The sequence below is a fragment of the Oncorhynchus masou genome, chromosome 28, assembly GCF_036934945.1.
Source record: "Oncorhynchus masou masou isolate Uvic2021 chromosome 28, UVic_Omas_1.1, whole genome shotgun sequence".
NCBI classification, from domain to species: Eukaryota; Metazoa; Chordata; class Actinopteri; order Salmoniformes; family Salmonidae; genus Oncorhynchus; species Oncorhynchus masou.
The window spans coordinates 67,932,281-67,955,048 of record NC_088239.1 but is presented as its reverse complement, the minus strand read 5'-3'; the positions used below and the strand labels follow the sequence as shown (position 1 = coordinate 67,955,048).

General features: G+C 43.9%; 2 protein-coding genes across 2 annotated transcripts; both read left to right on the top strand.

Annotated features, from left to right (window-relative positions):
* Positions 1-2,771: 2,771 nt before the first annotated feature.
* Positions 2,772-7,112, top strand: LOC135517050 (adipocyte enhancer-binding protein 1-like). Its single transcript, XM_064941074.1, has 9 exons — positions 2,772-2,900; positions 3,080-3,204; positions 3,300-3,516; positions 3,720-3,893; positions 4,021-4,152; positions 4,602-4,857; positions 5,087-5,226; positions 5,398-5,497; positions 6,036-7,112. The coding sequence occupies exons 1-9, from the start codon at positions 2,772-2,774 to the stop codon at positions 6,632-6,634; spliced, it is 1,872 nt and encodes a 623-aa protein (XP_064797146.1). The 3' UTR covers positions 6,635-7,112.
* Positions 7,113-7,380: 268 nt separating this feature from the next.
* LOC135518148 (synaptobrevin homolog YKT6-like) lies at positions 7,381-21,707 on the top strand. Its single transcript, XM_064943067.1, has 8 exons — positions 7,381-7,653; positions 8,088-8,232; positions 8,748-8,830; positions 8,973-9,073; positions 10,062-10,166; positions 10,367-10,432; positions 17,234-17,335; positions 17,447-21,707. The coding sequence occupies exons 2-8, from the start codon at positions 8,129-8,131 to the stop codon at positions 17,480-17,482; spliced, it is 597 nt and encodes a 198-aa protein (XP_064799139.1). The 5' UTR covers positions 7,381-7,653; positions 8,088-8,128; the 3' UTR covers positions 17,483-21,707.
* The last annotated feature ends 1,061 nt before the right edge of the window (positions 21,708-22,768 follow it).

Below are 22,768 nucleotides of genomic sequence, written 5' to 3'. Positions count from 1 at the left end.
CCACATCCCCGTTACCATCCCCGTCCTCCACATCCCCGTTACCATCCCCGTCCTCCACATCCCCGTTACCATCCCCGTCCTCAACATCCCCGTTACCATCCCCGTCCTCAACATCCCCGTTACCATCCCCGTCCTCAACATCCCCGTTACCATCCCGTCCTCAACATCCCCGTTACCATCCCGTCCTCAACATCCCCGTTACCATCCCGTCCTCAACATCCCCGTTACCATCCCCGTCCTCAACATCCCCGTTACCATCCCCGTCCTCAACATCCCCGTTACCATCCCCATCCTCAACATCCCCGTTACCATCCCCATCCTCAACATCCCCGTCCTCAACATCCCCGTTACCATCCCCGTCCTCAACATCCCCATTACCATCACCGTCCTCAACATCCCCGTTACCATCCCCGTCTTCAACATCCCCGTTACCAAGCCCGTCCTCCACATCCCCGTTACCATCCCCGTCCTCAACATCCCCGTTATCATCCCCGTCCTCAACATCCCCGTCCTCAACATCCCCGTTACCATCCCCGTCCTCAACCATCCCCGTCCTCAACATCCCCGTTACCATCCCCGTCCTCAACAACCCCGTCCTCAACATCCCCGTCCTCAACATCCCCGTCCTCAACCATCCCCGTCCTCAACATCCCCGTTACCATCCCATCCTCAACATCCCCGTCCTCCACATCCCCGTTACCATCCCCGTCCTCAACAACCCCGTCCTCAACATCCCCGTACTCAACATCCCCATCCTCAACCATCCCCGTCCTCAACATCCCCGTTACCATCCCTGTCCTCAACATCCCCGTTACCATCCCCATCCTCAACATCCCCGTTATCATCCCCGTCCTTAACATCCCCGTCCTCAACATCCCCGTTACCATCCCCGTCCTCAACATCCCCATTACCATCCCCATCCTCAACCATCCCCGTCCTCAACATCCCCGTTATCATCCCCGTCCTCAACATTCCCGTCCTCAACATCCCCGTTACCATCCCCGTCCTCAACATCCCCGTTACCATCCCCATCCTCAAACATCCCCGTCCTCAACATCCCCGTTATTATCCCCGTCCTCAACATCCCCGTTACCATCCCCGTCCTCAACATCCCCGTTACCATCACCATCCTCAACATCCCCGTTAGCATCACCGTCCTGAACATCCCCGTTACCATCCCCGTCCTCAACATCCCCGTTACCATCCCCGTCCTCAACATCCCCGTTACCATCCCCGTCCTCAACATCCCCGTTACCCTCCCCATCCTCAACATCCCCGTTACCGTCCCCGTCCTCAACATCCTCGTTACCGTCCCCGTCCTCAACATCCCCGTTATCATGCCCGTCCTCAACATCCCCGTTACCATCCCCATCCTCAACCATCCCGTCCTGAACATCCCCGTTATCATCCCCATCCTCAACCATCCCCGTCCTGAACATCCCCGTTACCATCCCCATCCTCAACCATCCCCGTCCTGAACATCCCCGTTACCATCCCCATCCTCAACCATCCCCGTCCTGAACATCCCCGTTACCATCCCCGTCCTCAACCATCCCGTCCTGAACATCCCCGTTACCATCCCCATCCTCAACATCCCCGTTACCATCCCTGTCCTCAACATCCCCGTTACCATCCCCATCCTCAACATCCCCGTTATCATCCCCGTCCTTAACATCCCCGTCCTCAACATCCCCGTTACCATCCCCGTCCTCAACATCCCCATTACCATCCCCATCCTCAACCATCCCCGTCCTCAACATCCCCGTTATCATCCCCGTCCTCAACATTCCCGTCCTCAACATCCCCGTTACCATCCCCGTCCTCAACATCCCCGTTACCATCCCCATCCTCAAACATCCCCGTCCTCAACATCCCCGTTATTATCCCCGTCCTCAACATCCCCGTTACCATCCCCGTCCTCAACATCCCCGTTACCATCACCATCCTCAACATCCCCGTTAGCATCACCGTCCTGAACATCCCCATTACCATCCCCGTCCTCAACATCCCCGTTACCATCCCCGTCCTCAACATCCCCGTTACCATCCCCGTCCTCAACATCCCCGTTACCCTCCCCATCCTCAACATCCCCGTTACCGTCCCCGTCCTCAACATCCTCGTTACCGTCCCCGTCCTCAACATCCCCGTTATCATGCCCGTCCTCAACATCCCCGTTACCATCCCCATCCTCAACCATCCCGTCCTGAACATCCCCGTTATCATCCCCATCCTCAACCATCCCCGTCCTGAACATCCCCGTTACCATCCCCATCCTCAACCATCCCCGTCCTGAACATCCCCGTTACCATCCCCATCCTCAACCATCCCCGTCCTGAACATCCCCGTTACCATCCCCGTCCTCAACCATCCCGTCCTGAACATCCCCGTTACCATCCCCATCCTCAACCATCCCCGTCCTGAACATCCCCGTTACCATCCCCGTCCTCAACATCCCCGTTACCCTCTCCGTCCTCAACATCCCCGTTACCATCCCCATCCTCAACCATCCCCGTCCTGAACATCCCCGTTACCATCCCCGTCCTCAACCATCCCGTCCTGAACATCCCCGTTACCATCCCCATCCTCAACCATCCCCGTCCTGAACATCCCCGTTACCATCCCCATCCTCAACCATCCCCGTCCTCAACATCCCCGTTACCTTCCCCGTCCTCAACATCCCCGTTACCCTCTCCGTCCTCAACATCCCCGTTACCATCACCATCCTCAACATCCCATGAATGAATGGGATCATCCAATGAATGATCGCTCTCATGTGTATTCAGCCATATGCTTCCAATGTCTGCTCACCCCTTCCCACAGGCAGCTTCCGTAGTGAGAATGAGGTCAACCCCACAGACAACCTTGACTTCAGACACCACAACTATAAGGACATGAGACAGGTGAGTGTTTAATGAGAGTGTGACGGGTGAGATTGATACTGTCCTTCATCTCTTCCTCATCCCTCTCCTCTCCTCCCTTACTCCTCTCTCACTATCTCCCTCCTCTCCTGCTCCCATTCTCCCTCCATCACACCTCTTCCCACCTCACTCCCCTCCCTCCCTCCCTCTCTCCATGTCAGATGATGAAGGTGATAAATGAGGAGTGTCCTAACATCACTAGGATCTATAACATTGGGAAGAGCTCTGCAGGCCTGAAGATGTATGCCATGGAGATCTCTGACAACCCCGGGAACACCAGACAGGTGTGTGTGTGTGTTTGTTTGTTTGTGTGTGTGATAGTTGAGCCATACAGCAAAGGAACACACACACATACTAAGTGATCACAAAACACCATCACAGGATGTCATCTTCCTCAACAGGTGAGCCGGAGTTCCGTTACACGGCGGGTCTCCATGGTAACGAGGCACTGGGGCGGGAGCTGCTCCTCCTGCTGATGCAGTTCATGTGTAAGGAGTATAATGAGAACAACCCCAGAGTGCGCCGCCTGGTGGAGGGAGTGAGAATACACCTGGTTCCCTCACTCAACCCAGACGCCTACGAACTGGCCTACGAGATGGTGAGGGACCTGGGCTCATTCCAGAAAGATGCTCCAACAAGGAATATACAGTATATGTTTAAGTTGATGAAACTGGAACCAATGTTACATTACATACTGTCCTTAAAACATCCGTATTTTCACACCCGTCAAACTCCCTGCTCTTAATCTCTCCAATAGAGATCCTTTCTTTATTATTTTCTAGCCTCCTCTCTCGTCTCCAGGGCTCTGAGATGGGGAATTGGGGTCTGGGCCACTGGACTGAGGAGGGATACGATATCTTCCAGAACTTCCCGGACCTCAACAGTGTTCTATGGGGGGCAGAGGACAGAGGCTGGGTCCCACGCATTGTACCTAATCACCACATCCCACTCCCAGAGAACTTCCTCAATGGCTCGGTGGGTGTTAGGGCTACAGATGTTGTTTTTTAATATTTATTTATTTTGTATTGTTAATTTTCCAATTATACTACAGATTGTATTTCTGGTGTTAGATCTACATTTCTCTCCCACTCTCTCTCTGTAGGTTGCCATGGAAACCAAAGCCATTATTAACTGGATGGAGCGGACCCCATTTGTGTTGGGAGCCAATTTACAGGGTGGAGAGAAAGTGGTGGCGTACCCGTTTGACATGCAGCGACCTCCAAAGGCTACAGGGGTGGGTTCTGTTCTGACTGGAATAGGATGAACAAGCATTCAGAGCACATGCCCCGAGGCCCTGACTTCCAGGGTGCCCCCAATCCCAAATCATGGGGTTGGGGTAGCAAAGTGTTCTCTCAGCATAATGGCAAAATGTGAACAAAAGCATAAGATGAGCTATGAAACATTAAGAAACATTAAAAACAATTCCCTGCCTCATTGCAAAAAGTGTACAATTACAGGAAATGTTCTTACAACTGCCCTGGGGCCCCAAATGCTGTAGTCCGGCCCTGAACACTGGTGTCCAAAAGTAGTCCACTATTTAGTGAATTTCTATGTAGGGAATTTCAGATGTACCCAATGAATTATATTTGCACTGGGAGCCAAGAGAATAGTGTTTCATTTCAGGCCCAGCCCTGGTCTCTTCTATAACATGAACATATGTCTTATTCCTCTGTCTTCCAACAGACTTTGGGGTCTCGGCGTGAGTTGAGACCCGGTGTGAACCATGAGATGAATGAGGAAACGTGGGCCCGGATGCAGCGTCAGAATGGGGACGCGCTACGAGAGACGTCTGACGACACCATGTTCCGCTGGCTGGCCATGTCGTACGCCCACAGCCACCTGACCATGACGGAGACCCAGCGGGGCTCCTGCCACACAGACGACATCTCTGGGGGACAGGGCATCATCAACAGGGCCAGTTGGAAACCTGTGGTGGGAAGTGAGTCTCTATGGGGAGGGGGAGAGATGTGAATAGTGGTAATGAGGGAAAGGGAAGAGGGAGAGTCAGGGGAAGAGGGAGAGAGATGGCGAGAAAAAAATGAAAGGAGAGAGTATGACAAAGAGAGAATGAGGGCGGAAGTGAAAAGTACAGAAAAATCTGGTGAGAGAGCTCCTAATTAACCCAATGTCATGTATTCTTCCCTCCCCGCCACGCTGTAAATTCCCAGGTATGAATGACTTCAGCTACCTGCACACTAACTGCTTTGAGCTGTCTGTCTTCCTGGGCTGTGACAAGTTTCCTCATGAGAGTGAGCTGCCTCTGGAATGGGAGAACAACCGGGAGGCACTACTGTCCTTCATAGAACAGGTGAGAATACACAGTTTTTAAACCATTCTCATACTTGTTTTTTAATGTATTTAATGTGTCTTTACTGGAAACTGTACTGTATGTTGCTGATGGGTAAATACTTGATTATTTTGCATCCAGTGATGTCATCTGAGCATTGAGCCCTTATATAGGTGCTGTTTCCTGTGCTAGGTGCATCGTGGGATAAAGGGCATAGTGAGGGACATGGAGGGTAAACCCTTGGCCAACGCCACCATTTCTGTGGACGGCGTCAAGCACGATGTCAAGACTGGTAAACCTGCATTCACACCCAAACTTGAACCCAATCTAACATTTCTGGAGATACCTGAAAATAGCTGTGCAGCGATGCTCCCCATCCAATCTGACAAAGCTTGAGAAGATGGGAGAATGTCCCCAAATACAGGTGTGCCAAACTTGTAGCATCATACCCAAGAAGACTCAAGGCTATAATCCCTGCCAAAGCTGCTTCAACAAAGTACTGAGTAAAAGATCTGAATACTTATGTAAATGTATTTTTATTTTTTATTTTATTTGGAAAACTTTCTAAATACCTGTTTTTGCTTGTCATTATGGGGTATTGTGTGTAGATTGATGAGGGGGGGAAAACAATTTAATCAATTTTAGAACAAGGCTGTAACGTGACAAAATGGGGGGAAAAAGTCAAGGGGTCTGATTACTTTCCGAATGCACTGTATAACACCAAATGACATCTCTGATCCACTTTCTCTCTCTTTCTGCTCCCTCCCTTTCTCACACCCTCTTCCTCCCTCCCTCTCTCCCTCTTCTTCTCTCTCACCCCCAACCTATAGCTGCGGCTGGTGACTACTGGCGGTTGTTGAACCCCGGGGAGTACCGTGTGACGGCTCGCGTCGACGGCCACACGCTCCAGACCCGGCTGTGCATTGTGGGCTACGACTCAGGAGCCACCCCCTGTAGCTTCACCCTGGCCAAGTCCAACTGGGACCGAATTAAGCAGATTATGGTCCTCCACGGCAAGAGGCCCATACGGCTTGTTACCAAAGCACCCCCCCGGGTAGGAAGTGACATCAGCGGCGGGTCAGTTGGCAGCGTAGACACAACAAAGACGGGCGCCACTGGCGGGATATCGGCCAACTCCCATAATGCAGAGCGTCTCCGGCGGTTACGGGTGATGCGCCTGCGCAAGATGCACCAGCAGAGACTCAGGTATAACTTCTCCACCACCACGCCCGTTGCCACGACGACCACCACGGCGGCCCCCACAACGACGGCGGAGCTGGAGACAGAGAGCACTACTTCCTGGTATGACTCGTGGTTCCCTGTGGAGAGTTCGTACACAGAGCCCATACCCGCCGAGGTCTTCACAGAGATCCAGGAGTCAGAGCCCACACAGGACTACACCTTTGAGTACAAGTTCGAAGATTACTAAGGTGAAATTAATTAAATTGCTAAAGTAACAAATGACAGTTTTTAAAAACACAATCATAAACGCATTATTCAAATTGTGTGAAATTGAAAACATATTTAATTCATTGCAGAGCTGAAAGAAAATATAGCATTTAAAAAAACGCTTTTTAAAAATAATACTTTCTCTGTGCTTTATGTCTCATGATGGTCTGTATTCTGATATATTTTTGTAATGCTCACACATAGATCAGAGAATAGTCTACATTCTCTCTCTGCAGAGCAGGGAGTTAACAGCATGTTTTTCATATTATTTACTTATGCAAGCCTATTCTGAGACGTAGATATAGGGTGCTTCAAATGTTTCATAATAAAAGAGTATAAATAGGTTATTTGACACACGCTGAAGTCATGCTTTGCCTCAACGTGGATTCTTATGTTTGGTTAGATATGATTACTAATATCTATGGAAACTGCGGTGTGTTTGTATTATTACATTAAAAGTGTTCAAAAAAGTATATCTTTGTTGTTTATATGATTCACCTACAGAGAAATAGGACCACAACCACAACTAAATATTCATTTTGATGACATATTACCCTAAGTATTGCGGTACAAATAATAGTGTTTATAACGAAGTCAATAATAACAGTATATTTCTTTAAGTTATTGGAAGGAGGATTTGTAACAGCTGCTAGTGAGTGATAGTGGAAGGGGTAGGTACCTTTCTCCCGCTCAACTTTTGGCATTCTGTAAACCGGGATATCTCTGAGGATGGACGGTTTCCGCTAATGACGTAGTCAACATCCTGTGTAGTTTGGAAAAGGAGAGTTTTTTTGCTAGCAATATCTCTGGTTATAGTTAATACCACAATTGCTTAACTAAACAAGCTAGTGAAAATATATTCAAAATAAATTTGTATGTATTTTAAACTTGTTAAAATTGTACTGAAAGCTAACGTTAATTAGTTAACGTTAAGCTAGCCTACTCATACTATAGCCGGTAATTTCTGGTGGATCAAGTTTGTGTCGAGGAGAGAACAAGGTAAAACTACTTTATCTTACTAGCTAGCTATGTTTCAAGTCTGTCGCAGTCTTTAATCGGTTAAACTGTCATTAGCAGCAACCTGTTGATTTGCTGAAATGTTGGAAGTTGATTTGATAGTGACAGTTGTGCCCTGTAGCTTTCAGACGCTAGCTAGTTCGCTAAAGTTATCTAGTTGCTAATGTTAACCGCTAGTTACAGATAACGTTGTTTTGGTTATTGTACTACAGCAAAAACGGTGCCTAATACTGCTACCAGTATGCCCAATAACTTAATTCAGATCATGTTGTATAGTTAATCACCAAGTTTGAGTAACTAATAAGCTACACACTATGTGCGTGAGAGAGATAATGTCACACATCAGTGTGGATAATTAGCATGACATCAGCGGCGTGGAGCTGAAAGTGACACCGGACTTGATCTCATCGTTGCAGGCTGCCTGCGTTAGAAGACAGAGGTTATTCACACCACCACCATGAAGCTTTTCAGTCTGAGTGTGCTGTATAAAGGGACCACCAAGTCTAACCTACTGAAAGCTGCCTTCGACCTGTCATCCTTCAGCTTCTTCCAGAAGTCCAGGTAGGATTGGCTCTTTGTCTATCTTTCTGTGGGCCAGTTTCCCTGGACACCGATTAAGCATAGTCCTGGACTAAAAAAATACTTTAAATTAAAGAATTTCCATTAAACCTCTAGGAATGTGATTAGTCAGTGTTTTGGGAAACCAGCCCTATCGTTTATGGCAGGCTTACCCTCCTTTTGTGGAGTAGAGCTATCCTAACCTCCCGTAGGACTTTGTTCCATCCCCAGTAATATAAATACACAATTCTACTAATCAGCTGCTCCTTGATTAGCTGAATCAGGAAGTGTGTTCGTGTAGGGCTGGCACTATTAGTAATGCACACCCACAAGCTCTCTTGGAGAAGGGTTGGCCACACCATGTTTCAATTATGACATGTCACCTGTTTCTTTTAAAAATTAGTGGTGTCAGGTACCTACTTATCTCTGTCTGATCTGCAGTGTTGCCCAGGTTTTCCGATTGCTACATGAGTATTAATTGAGACTTGCTTCATTATTTGTGTGTGGTTGTGTCTCAGTGTTCAGGAGTTCATGACATTCACCAGTGACCTCATAGTTCAACGCTCGTCTATAGGGAGCCGAGCCTCTGTCAAAGAACAAGGTTAGTGTGAGGACGACATACACACCTAGGCAGCTCTCTCTCTTACATATACACACCGCACACAATACCACCCACATTTACTAACTCCACGTTAGCTCCCATATGTGTCTCAGAGACTGAATGTGTGTGTGTTCCCTCTCAGAGTACCTGTGTCACGTGTATGTAAGGAACGACTCCCTGGGTGCGGTGGTGATTGCTGACGGAGAGTATCCCTCTAGAGTGTGCTTCACCCTACTGGATAAGGTAGGAGAGTATCCCTCTAGAGCAGGGGACTCCAGCTTTTTCTAGCATGAGAGCTACTTTTAAAAGAATGTCACAAGCTACTCCATATTTTATATTTTTTCAACTTTTAAATAGGCACATTTTCTATTCTCCTCTACCCTAAAACTCTTCCCCGGGTCCTTAGTGTACAAGAGATGTTTTATATCAATATACCTTGTAAAACAATGGGACGAAGGGGTTCCATAAAATTATATTATGTATTTTCAAGAATTCAGTTTTCCTCTGGGGGTTTTCTCCAGTTTTTTTCTCTCAATATTACAATTATTCATACAGAAACAATGTAAATGGATGTTCTGAGTCCTTGTCAATGCTTAAATCACATTAGAAGACCAATTTTGAGTCAGAAAAACAAGAGTGTATTTCCCGTTTAATTGCGCATTTAGAGTGGAATGTGTCGTTTAGTGGTGTTACTGATTGAATTACTGCTGCAGCTTGTCATGGCAGAATATGCAAAACAACGGCCACCAAATTGTTACAAATAATCTTGTCAGCTAAGCCTACTTTATAGTTAACATTTAATTCGAGAAGGTTTTTGTGGAAAGTCTTTCTGTCTACCCACAAGACTGTTGTCATTACTAGCATCGCTAACTGGCTACATAAGGAGTGATAGACAAACGCGCACACCAAACAGACAGACCGGGGCAATACTGCTGAAAATTAATTGGCAGATATGTTACGTTTGACCATATTGAACAATTCTTGTGATCTGCCTTACATTCAAACCCACTTACTGTGCGGAGTCGGAGAACTAGATGAGTTTCAGCATTTCCTATGTTAGGGTCATTAGTCACGGATTGTTAGTCATAAAATATTACTGCCTCTGAGGATTTACCATCTGTCTTTTTGAAATTCAATTTTGAAACTTGATTGAGGTTTGATTGATGCATGTATCCTGCTTCGGATGAGTCCTCAGTCCTGACTACTCTCTCCTCCCCTCTCTTTCTTTCAGGTGCTGGAGGAATTTTCCAGACAGGTGAGCAGTATAGACTGGCCCTCTGGTTCTCCTGACACTGTCCACTATACTGCCCTGGACAGCTACCTCGCCAAGTACCAGGTAACACACACACACTCCCTCTCACAGGTTAATCACAATTGATTTATTTACATTTTGATTTGCATTAGAATACATCAATATGTTGCACACGATTGAGCTGATCTGGAAGTGAGTTCCATAGATGGACTTCTTATAACAACAAGTGTTGCAATGTGGGGTTTTGTTTATGCGTTAACTTAACCCTGTTTATTTGCCTGTAGAATCCTCGGGAGGCGGACGCAATGAGTAAAGTACAAGCTGAGCTGGACGAAACCAAAATAATTCTGGTGAGTTAAGTTCTCGTGTGTGTGTAATAACAAAATGTAACATTCATTTTAATTAAAGTGTAAGAACATTTTCTGAAACAAATAAGGAGCCTTTCTACAGACAGAACAGCTGTGATGACAGAGTTGAGTGACTGAAATGTGTCATGATTCTACAATAAATGTCCATGGAGTCTTTTTGAAATGTGCTCGCATATCTACATCCATAGGTAGTATCCAAAGAGATATCCAAAAGTACTTTGATGTAAGAGAACTCCACACACAGCACTTGCAAATAAATATTGGATTTAATCTGCCAATGTTTCAGTCTTCGTCAAAGCAACTCTTTGCCAACAGCAATAGTCTTCAATGTTTACCAAATGCATTGATTCATTCATTATATCTTATTTGAACAAGAGCAGTCACATGAGGGCTATGTCATCCTACCTGACCCAGTAACTGGGATAAAGGTTATGACACATCCGGATAGAAATATATTGAATAGAACAGACATGCTAATCTATTATCTAGAGTAAGAAATCCTGTCTGCTCTAAATATGACATTTCTGTTTGCACTGTTGGTGCACATAGAATTGTGTTGCACCCTTCTAAATGTGACTCAGATGTTAGTTGGAATCTACTGGTTGGAACATATTTTACTCCAAGGGAACTGCCGAGTTCTTCTCTCTTATGAAGAGTACTGATTTTTAAGTAAATCATACTCGAGCATCTGCTACAGGTGTTGGACCCTTAAGGTTTCTCTGCTGGTGCTGTTTTAAGTTTGCTGCGGTGCTACTACATTTTCCAGACGTTTCTCCCCTGTGTGAGAAATATGCTTTCTCAGTTGCCTTTTCAGATTTGACTCTTGGTTGAAACATTTCCCACAATCGTTGCATGTTTGTTGTTTCTCGTTTCTCTCGTGTGAATCCTCATGTCTGTTCAGCTGTGTCTTAGTGATGAAGCATTTGACATATTTTTACGTTGATATGATTTCTTCCGAGTGTGAGTAATCATATGAGCTTTCAGGTGATCCTCACGGTAGAAGCATTTCCCACATTCTCGACATGTTTATGAATCAAATGAAATGTTATTTGTCACGTGCGCCGAATACAACAGGTGTAGACCTTACAGTGAAATGCTTACTTAAGACCTTAACCAACAATGCACTTTTAAGAAACACCAAAAAAAAAATTACAAATAATTAAAGAACAGCAGTAAATGACAGTAGGGGGGGGGGGGGCAATGCAAATAGTCTGGGTAGCCAATTGATTAGCTGTTCAGGGTTCTTATGGCTTTGGGGTGGATGCTGTTTAGAAGCCTCTTGGACCTAGACTTGGCGCTCCGGTACCGCTTGCCGTGTGGTAGCAGAGAGAACAGTCTATGACTAGGGTGACTGGAGTCTTTGACAATTTTTAGGGCCTTCCTCTGATTCTCTCTGCTGCTCTTGCTGTCTCAAACTCTGAAAGCCAACTTACATTTACTCCTGAGGTGCTGACCTGTTGCATCCTCTATAACCACTGTGATTATTATTTGACGCTGCTGGTCATCTATGAAAGTTTGAACAATGATCTGGCTTTAATGGCCATGTACTCTTATATTCTCCACCGGGCAAAGCCAGAAAAGAACTGGCCACCCCTCAGATCTTCCTCTCTAGTTTCTTCCTAGGTGCTTTATCTGAATTGCTTGCTCTTTTGGGTTTTATGCTGCGCTTCTGTATCAGCACTTTGTGACATCTGCTGATGTAAAAAGGGCTTTCTAAATACATTTGATTGATATGCTTGATCAGAGCAGAATTATTTTTGATGCATTTGCCACGTTCTTTACGCTGACATGGCTTCTCCCCTGTGTCAGATCTGACTTTTGGATTAAACATTTCCCACAATCCTTGCACTCATATGGTTTCTCTCCTATGTGAATCATCATATGCTAAAGCTTACCATATGCTTCCCAGTCCAAATAGTTTGCACCTAATTGTATGATTTTTTTTATTTTTTTTTCCTTGATGCTAGTCGAAGTCTACACACCTTCGGTGATTGGTCAACAGTAAGGATTCTTCAATTATGGGTTTTTTGTCATTTAATGGAGAAGGTTATATATTTTTTTCATTTGTGAAATGCTGCACCAAACATCTTGGTAAATTGTCAAATCGCACAATTAAGACCTCTGCAGAAAGGTCAAAACATATTACAGATTTGTTGATTGATCTTAGATTAATTGAGACTATTTTGAGGAAGTGAATATTGGCTATTTGTTGCCACGATGTCTCAAACTGTAATATTGTTGCACATTTTTCAACAAAAGGTCTTTTAAAGGGAGTATGCGAGGTACAGATGTTCGCTTCGCCTAGCCGAGTTGTGCTAGGAGCAAACCAAACCTAATGTGGACACCTTTAGTCAGTATGTCCTTACGTTATAAATATTTGTCACATTCTTGGCACCTACACTGAGTAGAACAACTTCCTAATATTGAGTTGCCACCCCCCTTTTGCCATCAGAACAGCCTCAATTTGTCGTGGCATGGACTCTACAAGGTGTTGAAAGTGTTCCACATGGATGCTGGCCCATGTTGACTCCAATGCTTCCCACAGTTGTGTCAAGTTGGCTGGATGTCGTTTAGTTGGTGGACCATTCTTGATACACATGTAACTGTTGAATGTGTTAAACCCAGCAGCATTGCAGTTCTTGACACAAACTAGCGCGCCTGGCACCTGCTACCATACCCTGTTCAAAGGCACTTACATATTTTGTGTTGCCCATTCACCCTCTGAATGGCACACATACACAATCCATGTTTCAGTTGTTGCAAGGGTTAAATGTCCTTCTTTAACTGTTTTTCTCCCCTTCATCTACACTGATTGAAGTGGATTTAACAGGTTACCTCAATAAGGGATCATAGCTTTCACCTGGAATCACCTGGTCAGTATATGTCATGGAAAGAGCAGGCATCCTTAATATTTTGTATACTCAGTGTATATGGTTTGAACCCTTAGTGAATCATCACATGCCTGGTCAGATCTGACTTGGATGAAACAATTCCCACAATCTTTGCAATTATATGGCTTCTCCTTTGTGTGAATCATCATATGTCTGGCCACATGTGTCTTAAAGATCAAGCACTTTACACATTATTTGCATTGACATGATTTCTTCCCCATATGTCCTTTCAGTTTACTATCAGGAGAGAAACATTTGCCATTAACATGACAAATGTTTAGTTTCAGCTTTAGTGTGAGTTTCCAGGTGATCTATCAAACTCACTGTGGACTCCAGGTCTTTCCCGCGCACACCACAGAGATGTTTATTTTGCTTTATGTGTTTGGTTCGCACATGAAAAGTTAAATAAAGCAGTGAAGTAAAAATATTTTTAGACGCCTTGCAACAATGAGAAGCAGCATGTCTTTAACTAGGAGATTTCAAACAGGACAACTTTCGGTTTATGCTGCCTGGCAGAAGTCCACTCTTCTGCAGTTCAGAGTAGTCTGGTTTTACTGCATAGAGAGGCAGAAGGTCACTGCTTAGTTATCTTAAAAAATATAAAACAATACTTCTACTTTCACATTTAGAGTATTTTGTGTAGATTTTTGACAAAATATTATGACAATGAAATCTAGTTCAACCCCACTGTAACACAATAAAATGTGAAGAAATCCAAGTTGTCTGAATACTTTGGCAAAGCACTGTAAATATAAGGTGGATGAAAGAGTATGTAAACATTGTTAAAGTGACCAGTGTTCCATGTCTCTATATACACTACCGATCAAAAGATTTAGAACACCTACTCTTTCAAGGGTTTTTCTTTATTTGTACTATTTTCTACATTGTAAAATAATAGTGAAGACATCAACTATGAAATAACACACATGCAGTAACCGAAAAAGTGTTAAACAAATCTAAATATATTTGAGATTCTTAAAAAAGCCACCCTTTGCTTTGATGACAGCTTTGCACACTCTTGACATTCTCTCAACCAGATTCATGAGGTAGTCACCTGGAATGCTTTTCAATTACCAGGTGTGCCTTAAGTTATTTTGTGGAATTTCTTTCCTTCATGCATTTGAGCCAATCAGTTGTGTTGTGACATGGTAGGGGGTATACAGAAGATAAGTTCATATTATGGCAAGAACAGCTGAAATAAGCAAAGAGAAATTATAGTCCATCATTAATTTAAGACAGGTCAGTCAATCTGGAAAGTTTCTTCAAATGCAGTCGCAAAAACCATTAGAGTTGATGAAGCGCTATGATGAAACTGGTTCTCACCTGTACCACCACAGGAATGGAAGACCTGGAGTTACCTCTGCTGCAGAAGATTTGTATTTATTTTTTTACCTTTATTTAACTAGGCAAGTCAGTTAAGAACAAATTCTTAACTTCCGGTTACTAGTCCAACGCTCTAACCACTAGGCTACCCTGCCGCCCCTCATTAGAGTTACCAGCCTCAGAATTTGCAGCCCAAATAAATGCTTCACAGCTTTCAAGTAACAGACACATCTCAACATCAACTGTTCAGATGAGACTGTGAATCAGGCCTTCATGGTCGAATTGCTATAAAGAAATCACTACTAAAGGACACCAATAAGAAGAAGACTTGCTTGGGCCGAGAAACATAAGCAGTGGACATTAGACCAGTGGAAATTTGTCCTTTGATCTGGAGTCCAAATTGGAGATTTTTGGTTCCAACCACGGTGTTGGTGAAAGGATGATCTCCGCATGTGTATTTCCCACCGTAAAGCATGGAGAAGGAGGTTTTATGGTGTGGGGGTGATTTGCTGGGGACACTGTGTGATTTTATTTAGAATTCAAGGCACACTTAACCAGCATGGCTACCACAGCATTCTACAGCGACACGCCATCTCATCTGGTTTTGGGCTTAGTGGGACTATCATTTGTTTTTCAACAGGACAATGACCCAACACACCTTCAGGCTGTGTAAGGGCTATTTTACCAAGAAGTAGAGTGATGGAGTGCTGCATCAGATGACCTGACCTCCACAATCCCCCAACCTCAACCAACTTGAGATGGTTTGGGATGAGTCGGACCGTATAATGAAGGAAAAGCAGCGAGCAAGTGCTCAGCACATGTGGGACCTCCAAGACTGTTGGGAAAGCATTCCAGGTGAAGCTGGTTGAGAGAATGCCAAGGAAAGCTGTCAAGGCAAATGGTGGCTATTTGAAGAATCTAAAATAATAAAATATTTAACACTTTTTTTTGGTTACTACATGATTCCATATGAGTTATTTAATAATTTTTATATCTTCACTATTATGTAGAAAATAGTAAACATAAAGAAAAACCCTTGATTGAGTAGGTGTTCTAAACGTTTGATCAGTAGTGTACATATAGAGCGGCAGCAGTGTCTAAGGTGCAGGGCAGAGTACCGGGCGGTGGCTGGCTAGTGATGGCTGTTCAACAGTCTGATGGCCTGGAGATAAAAGCTGTTTTTCAGTTTCTCGGTCCAAGCTTTGATGCACCTGTACTGTCTATCTGTACCTGTACTCGTTGGTGATGTGCACACCAAGGAGTTTGAAGCTTTTGACCCTCTACTGAGGCCCCATCAATGTGGAAGGGGGCGTGCTCTCTCTGATAGTCCACAATCAGATCGTTAGTTTTGTTGACGTTGAAGAAGATGTTATTTCCCCAGAACCATTCCGCCAGGGCCTGTAGGTTGTCTCGATGTCATTGTTGGTAAGTAAACCATCAGTAAACTTGATGATCGAGTTGGAGTCGTGCATATCCGGCAATAGATGTCGGTCAATAGGTAATATTCATTTTTGTCTTCTTCTAATGTATCTTTAGGGGAAAGTAATCTAAAAGTAATCAGATTACTTTACTGAGTTTGGATTACCCATTTTTGTAATTGTAATTTAACTTCAACGGATTAAATTTACAGGGTTTGGTAGATTACTTTATAAATGTATCATCTGATTTATGTGATATCTAGCTAGTTGATACAAACCTGCTCTGTGACATTCTCTGGTTTGAAAACCAAATCCAGTACCATCTGGAGACATCTGTTCTCCTATTTGGAATGGGACATTTCTCTGCTAACGTTTTTTCCACGGCCTGGGATATCTGAGAAGCAGCCACTGTTAGTCGTTCAGTAAGAAACACATTCAACGGCTGTAGTTTGGACATTTTGAGTTCAAAGTTGAGAGGTTCATATTACCACACAATCCTGTGTGCCTTATCCACCCCATTCCTGTTTCCGATTGTGGCACACCGCTTTTTTGTCTTCAACTTAGGCGGCGGTTTCAACCTAAAACCATCATGTCAACCAAAACTACAGTTATTTGGCCCCCAAATTGTTTTTTGACACCTTTATTTAACTAGGCAAGTCAAGTTAAGAACAAATTCTTATTTACAATGACGGCCTAGGAACAGTGGGTTAACTGCCTTGTTCAGCAGCAGAACAACAGATGTTTACCTTGTCAGCTCGGGGATTCGATCGGGGATTAGATCTAGCAACCTTTTGGTTACTGGTCCAACGCTCTACCTACCGCCCACAAGCTAATAAGTTACGATGCAGTCTTGCTACGAAACCGACTGTTAACACTGTACTTGTTAAGTCTAGGGGTCCTAGGCTTGCCTAATGGTTCTGTAACATGAATGAATGTGTGGATAAATGTGAGAAGAAAAAACATGCCCAAACAAAAGATTCATGGCACCAAGAAAAAACAGCAGCCTCACAGCTCTGCAAGCTAAGTTTTCCACTTCTATCCACCATTTTCATGTCAATAGCAAGAAGTTGTTTACCCGTGGTGTAGTGAACATGTTACATTTGTCAATCTATCCCTTTTTAATGACTTCTCCACCTCATCTCCTCTCTCAGCACAACACTATGGAAAGTCTGTTGGAGAGAGGAGAGAAGCTGGATGATCTAGTCCAGAAGTCTGAACACCTGGGGAACCAGTCTAAAGCCTTCTACAAGACGGTGAGAAACGTATTGGAAACACACACACACACACACACACAATAATTAATGAGAGGACATACAGTATTAGATTGCCAGTGTAATCATACTGTGTGTGTGTGTTCTCCCCAGGCGCGGAAGCAGAACTCTTGCTGTGAGGTCATGTGATGTTGCTGAACCCCTCTTGATCTCCTCACCCCCCGGATGTGCCATGACTATCAGCCTTCATATTATACTTGTTTCTCTGCGTGTGAGCATACCGGCGAAATGGTTGTGTGGTGAAGTGTTCAGGTGATAGTTGTTGGAGCCTTTTTGCAGTTGATTAGGCCTAAGTGCTGTTTTCTGAATATGTTGAGTGAATTCTATACATTCCTAGTTGTGAAAAAGTACATGACTTGTTTGTGTGTTTGAGAAGTGAACATTGTGTGTGTGTGTGTGTGTGTGTGTGTGTACACAGTAAAGCAGGGGTTATTAAACCTTTTCAGCCTGTGAACCAAATGAGAAAGTCGATGTTTTCTTGGGACCCAAGCTCATGAAAACATGCCCCCTTTTTGGGGGTCCTAAGAAAACATTTTAGTGGCCCCCCCCGTTGATGGCGGAGAAAAAATGGATGTTTTAAAGCAAGTTTCTGCAATTCTACACTTTTTGCCATGGGGCAGAGCATTTTTTTCTGCAGTTTTACAGCTAGTTTCCTGCAATTCTACCCATTTTGACATGGCTTACATCATGTTAATATGGTATCTGAGTGAGAGTAGTTACCAAAATCAATGTGCTCCTGTACAGTGTTGGAAAAAGTACCCAATTGTCATAATTGATTAAAAGTAAAGATACGTTAATAGAAAAGTGAAAGTCACCCAGTAAAATAGAGTAAAAGTATTTGGTTTTAAATATACTTAAGTATCAAACGTGATTGTAATGGCTAAAATATACTTAGTATCGAAAGTTAAAGTATAACTCATTTCAAATTCCTTATATTAGGCAAACCAGATGGTTTTTAATTTATGGATAGCCAGGGGCACACTCCAACACTCAGACATAATTTACAAACAAAGTATTTGTGTTTAGTGAGTCATACCAGATCAGGGGCAGAAGAGATGACCAGGGATGTTCTCTTGATAAGTGTGTGAATTGGACTATTTTCCTGTCCTTGCTAAGCATTTGAAATGTAAGTACTTTTGGGTGTCAGTGAAAATCTATGGAGTAAAAAGTACATTCTTGTATATAGGAATGTAGTGAAGTAAAAGTCTTACTTTTTTTTTTTTTTTTTTTGACACAAAAAAACCTACTTTAGTGCTTTAAAGTATTTTTACTTCAGTACTTTACACCACTGCCCTTGGCCACATGGCCTGTTGGTATTTTGCCATGATTACTACAAGTTTAGATGGCTAGACTGAATTACCAATCTAAAAAACTGTTAGCTGACGTGGCTAATTTAGTGACTGACATAACGAGAAAACTGGTGATGCACAACAACATTTCTAAATAGCACCTTGTGTATTCTACTATTCTAACTAAGTTTCAACAGTAAGTTGAGACCCCGACTGAGTTCCTAAAAAAAACATTTGAAATACATTTATTAACATCTACATTTGCCACATTTATTCTATACAGACACCTTAATGCAAACTTTTAAATGATATTATGTGAGCTAAGCCTACAAATAAAATGTATAAAAACGTTTACATTTGAGATTACTAATGTTACTGTCCCCACTACAAAATATTGTTACGTTACAGCCTTATTCTAAAATTGATTAAATACATTTGTTTCCTCATGTACACACAATGCCCCATAATGACAAAGCAAAAAGAGGTTTTTATTAATATTTGCACATTTATAAAAACATTAACTAAAATGTTTCATTTACATAAGTATTCAGACCCTTTTTAGTACTTTGTTGAAGCACCTTTGGCAGCGATTTACAGCCTCAAGTCTTCTTGGGTATGACTCTAAAAGGTTTCTCTGCAGATCCTCTCAAGCTCTGTCAGGTTGGATGGAGAGTGTTGTTCTACAGCTAATTTTAGGTCTCCAGAGATGCTAAATTGGGTTCAAGTCTGGGCTCTGGCTGGGCCACACAAAGCCATTCAGAGACTTGTCCCGAAGCCACTCCTGCGTTGCCTTCGCTGTGTGCTTAGGGTTATTTTCCTGTTGGAAGGTGAACCTTCGCGCCAGTCTGAGGTCCTGAGCGCTCCAGAGCGCTCTTCATCAAGGATCTCTCTGTACTTTGCTCTGTTCATCTTTCCCTCGATCCTGACTAGTCTCCCAGACCCAGCCTCTGAAAAACATCCCCACAGCATGATGCTTCCACCACCATGCTTCACTGTAGGGATGGTGCCAGGTTTCCTCCAGACGTGATGCTTGACATTCTGGACGAAGAGTTAAATCTTGTTTCTCATGGTCTGAGTCCTTTAGGTGCCTTTTGGCAAACTCCAAGCGGGCTGTCATCTGGCTTCTGTCTGGCTACTCTACCATAAAGCCCTGATTGGTGGAGTGCTGCAGAGATGGTTGTCCTTCTGGAAGGTTCTCCTATCTCCGCAGAGGAACTCTGGAGCTCTGTCAGTGACCATCGGGTTCTTGATCACCTCCCTGACCAAGGCCCATCTTCCCTGATTGCTCAGTCTCCTGGGTGGCCAGCTCTAGGAAGAGTCTGGGTTGTTCCAAACTTCTTCCATGTAAGAATGATGGAGGCCAATGTGTTCTTGGGGACCTTTTAATGCTGCAGAAATGTTTTGGTACCCTTCCCCAGAAAATTCCTTCGACCTCATGTCCTGGTTTTTGCTCTGACATGCACTGTCAACTGTGGGACCTTTTATATAGTGTGGTGGAATTATTGAAATCAAAAGGAGACTTTTAGATTTCCTAAAAATAATCAAACTTTATTCTTTAATTACTGCAGTAATGGAGCTGGTCGGTAAACCCCTGGAGGTGATCACTGAGAACTCAACGAGATGGTTTGAGCCACAGCATTGTATAGCAAAGTCCATCCTTCTTCAGTCTATATGACAAACAACAGATGTATGGATTGTGTCACAAGGTTAAGATTTGTATGAAAGATACTTATAATTCACAGCAGACAGTATCTGCTCTAAAAAAACAGTTCTCATTGTGTAGAGACCAGGGTCTGGCCCCCAACTCCATACGGGAGCCATCTCCCCCTGGTACCCCAGTACAGAAACATTAACTCATGCTCTGGAATGTGGTATCACCCAAAGACATCGTAAATCTCCTATCAGTGTTATCTCCCAGAGGCCCACTTTCAGTTCACACAGACACAATGGAGTTATAAGAACCCTCTATTCTGTTGCATTAAACAACCATTTGATGCAATAAAAGTATAACATACTCTTGTAATTTCCACCATAATAGACAGGTGTGTGCCTTTCCAAATCATGTCCAATCAATTTAATTTACCACAGAATGACTCCAAGTTGTAGAAACATCTCAAGGGTGATCAATGGAAACACAATGCACCTGAGCTGAATTTAGTCTCATAGTAAAGGGTCGGAAAACTTATGTAAACCATGTATTTCTGTTTTGTATTTTTAATACATTTGCAAATATTTCTGAAACTGTTTTCGCTTTGTCATTATAGGGTGTTGTGTGTAGATTGACAAACATTTTCTATTTAATCCATTTTAGAATAAGGCTGTAATGTAACAAAATTTTGAAATGGTCAAGGGGTCTGAATACTAATGCACCTGTAGCATCAGCAATCCAAAGTGGATCTCAACCCATACTTTAAGAAAGGCTGCAGTAAAGCATCGGGTAACATGGTGCCAGATAAGAGTCTTTCATTCTCTGCCGAGAGATTCCAAAATCCAGCAGGCCTTGCAATGTGCCTTCTCTCTCCAGCCTGGCCTGGGAACCGACTCCCTACCCTTCTCCTTGTCCACTCCACACCTGAAACGAGTCCAAGCCACCAGCCAAATTCTGGTAAATGGTCTGAGATGCTGCTGACATTTTTCATCCAACAGAGATAATGGATGGCGGACATACGGTTATTTTCAGGCCCTTGGACTATAAGGAACTCCCTCCAGCCCAAAGTTATACCAATGCATCCGTGTGTACACTCCTGGAACCACAGCCTCACTGTATGTGCCAAATGTTCTAAAATAAACCTTCATGCCGGTTCATCTTATATTATTGTAGCGGTTATTTGACAATTGTTTATTTACTTGAGTAAAACCCTCACACCTGCATCCATTCTGTATATTCAGGTTAAGCTGCCTACCTACCATAGGTATGTAGCATGCCTTCTTGACTAAAATACCCTCTTCTGTTTGATCATTCAAACTTCTCTTACCGCTCTTAAATGTAACCATGTGGACATTGTATTAAATGTGAAACAAGATATGGGCTTGCAATCATAATCAATAAAATAATTTGAACCATATCAAGATTTGTGGTGGTTATATGAATCTGAATTCCACTTGCTTTCTACGTTGTGTCCATAATTTATTTGAACACCAGTTCATAATTACATCCAAAGCATGTCCCCAAATAACTTTTTATTTATCTTTTTGTACTTTTACCCATTTTCCTCCCCAATTTTTTGTGATATCCAATTGGTAGTTACGGTCTTGTCCCATCGCTGCAACTTCCATACAGACTCTGGTGAGGCGAAGGTTGAGAGCCATGCGTCCTCCACAATGCTCGCTTAACCCGGAAGGCCAACCGAACCAATGTGTCGGAGGAAACACTGTCCTGCTGGCAAAGTCAACTTGCAGGCGCTCGGCCCGCCACAGGGAGACACTAGTGCACGATGGGACAAGGAAATCCCGGCCAGCCAAACCCTCTAACCCGGATGATGCTGGGCCAATTGTGTCCTGCCTCATTGGTCTTCCGGTCACGGCCGGCTGTAACACAGCCTGGGATCGAACCTGGGTCTGTAGTGCCGCCTTAAGCACTGCGATGCAGTGCCTTACTGCTGTGCCACTCGGGAGGCCCCCCAAAGAAACTTTGGTTAGAGGGAGAGACCTCTGGGACTGACATGATTTATGGTAAACAGAGACCTTTGGGACTGACATGACATGATTTATGGTAAACGGCTTAAAGAGCAAAAATACAAAACATGTAATAAATGTTTTCTGAATTCTAATGACAAAGAAACAATAAATGCATTAACCATGTGTAGCCATCTGAAATGACCACACATACATAGCATGTGTATAGGAAATACCAGAATTGGGGTCAATTCCATTTATATTATTGACAATTCAACCCAACGGTTTTGTGCGTACCCCAGTTTGGGAATACCTGGTCTACATCAATTAGATCCACACTTAGACGCTAGGTCAGTTAAACACACATCAGATAGAAACACCTGTGCCTGTGCGTACATCCTGTGAGTCCGTCCTCCACCTCGGCCAGCAGGGGGAGCTAAGTGTGAGATGAAGGTGAAGCTGTGACTGGGTCGTCTGCTTGCACCATTCTACAGATGGAGAGCGAGGCTGA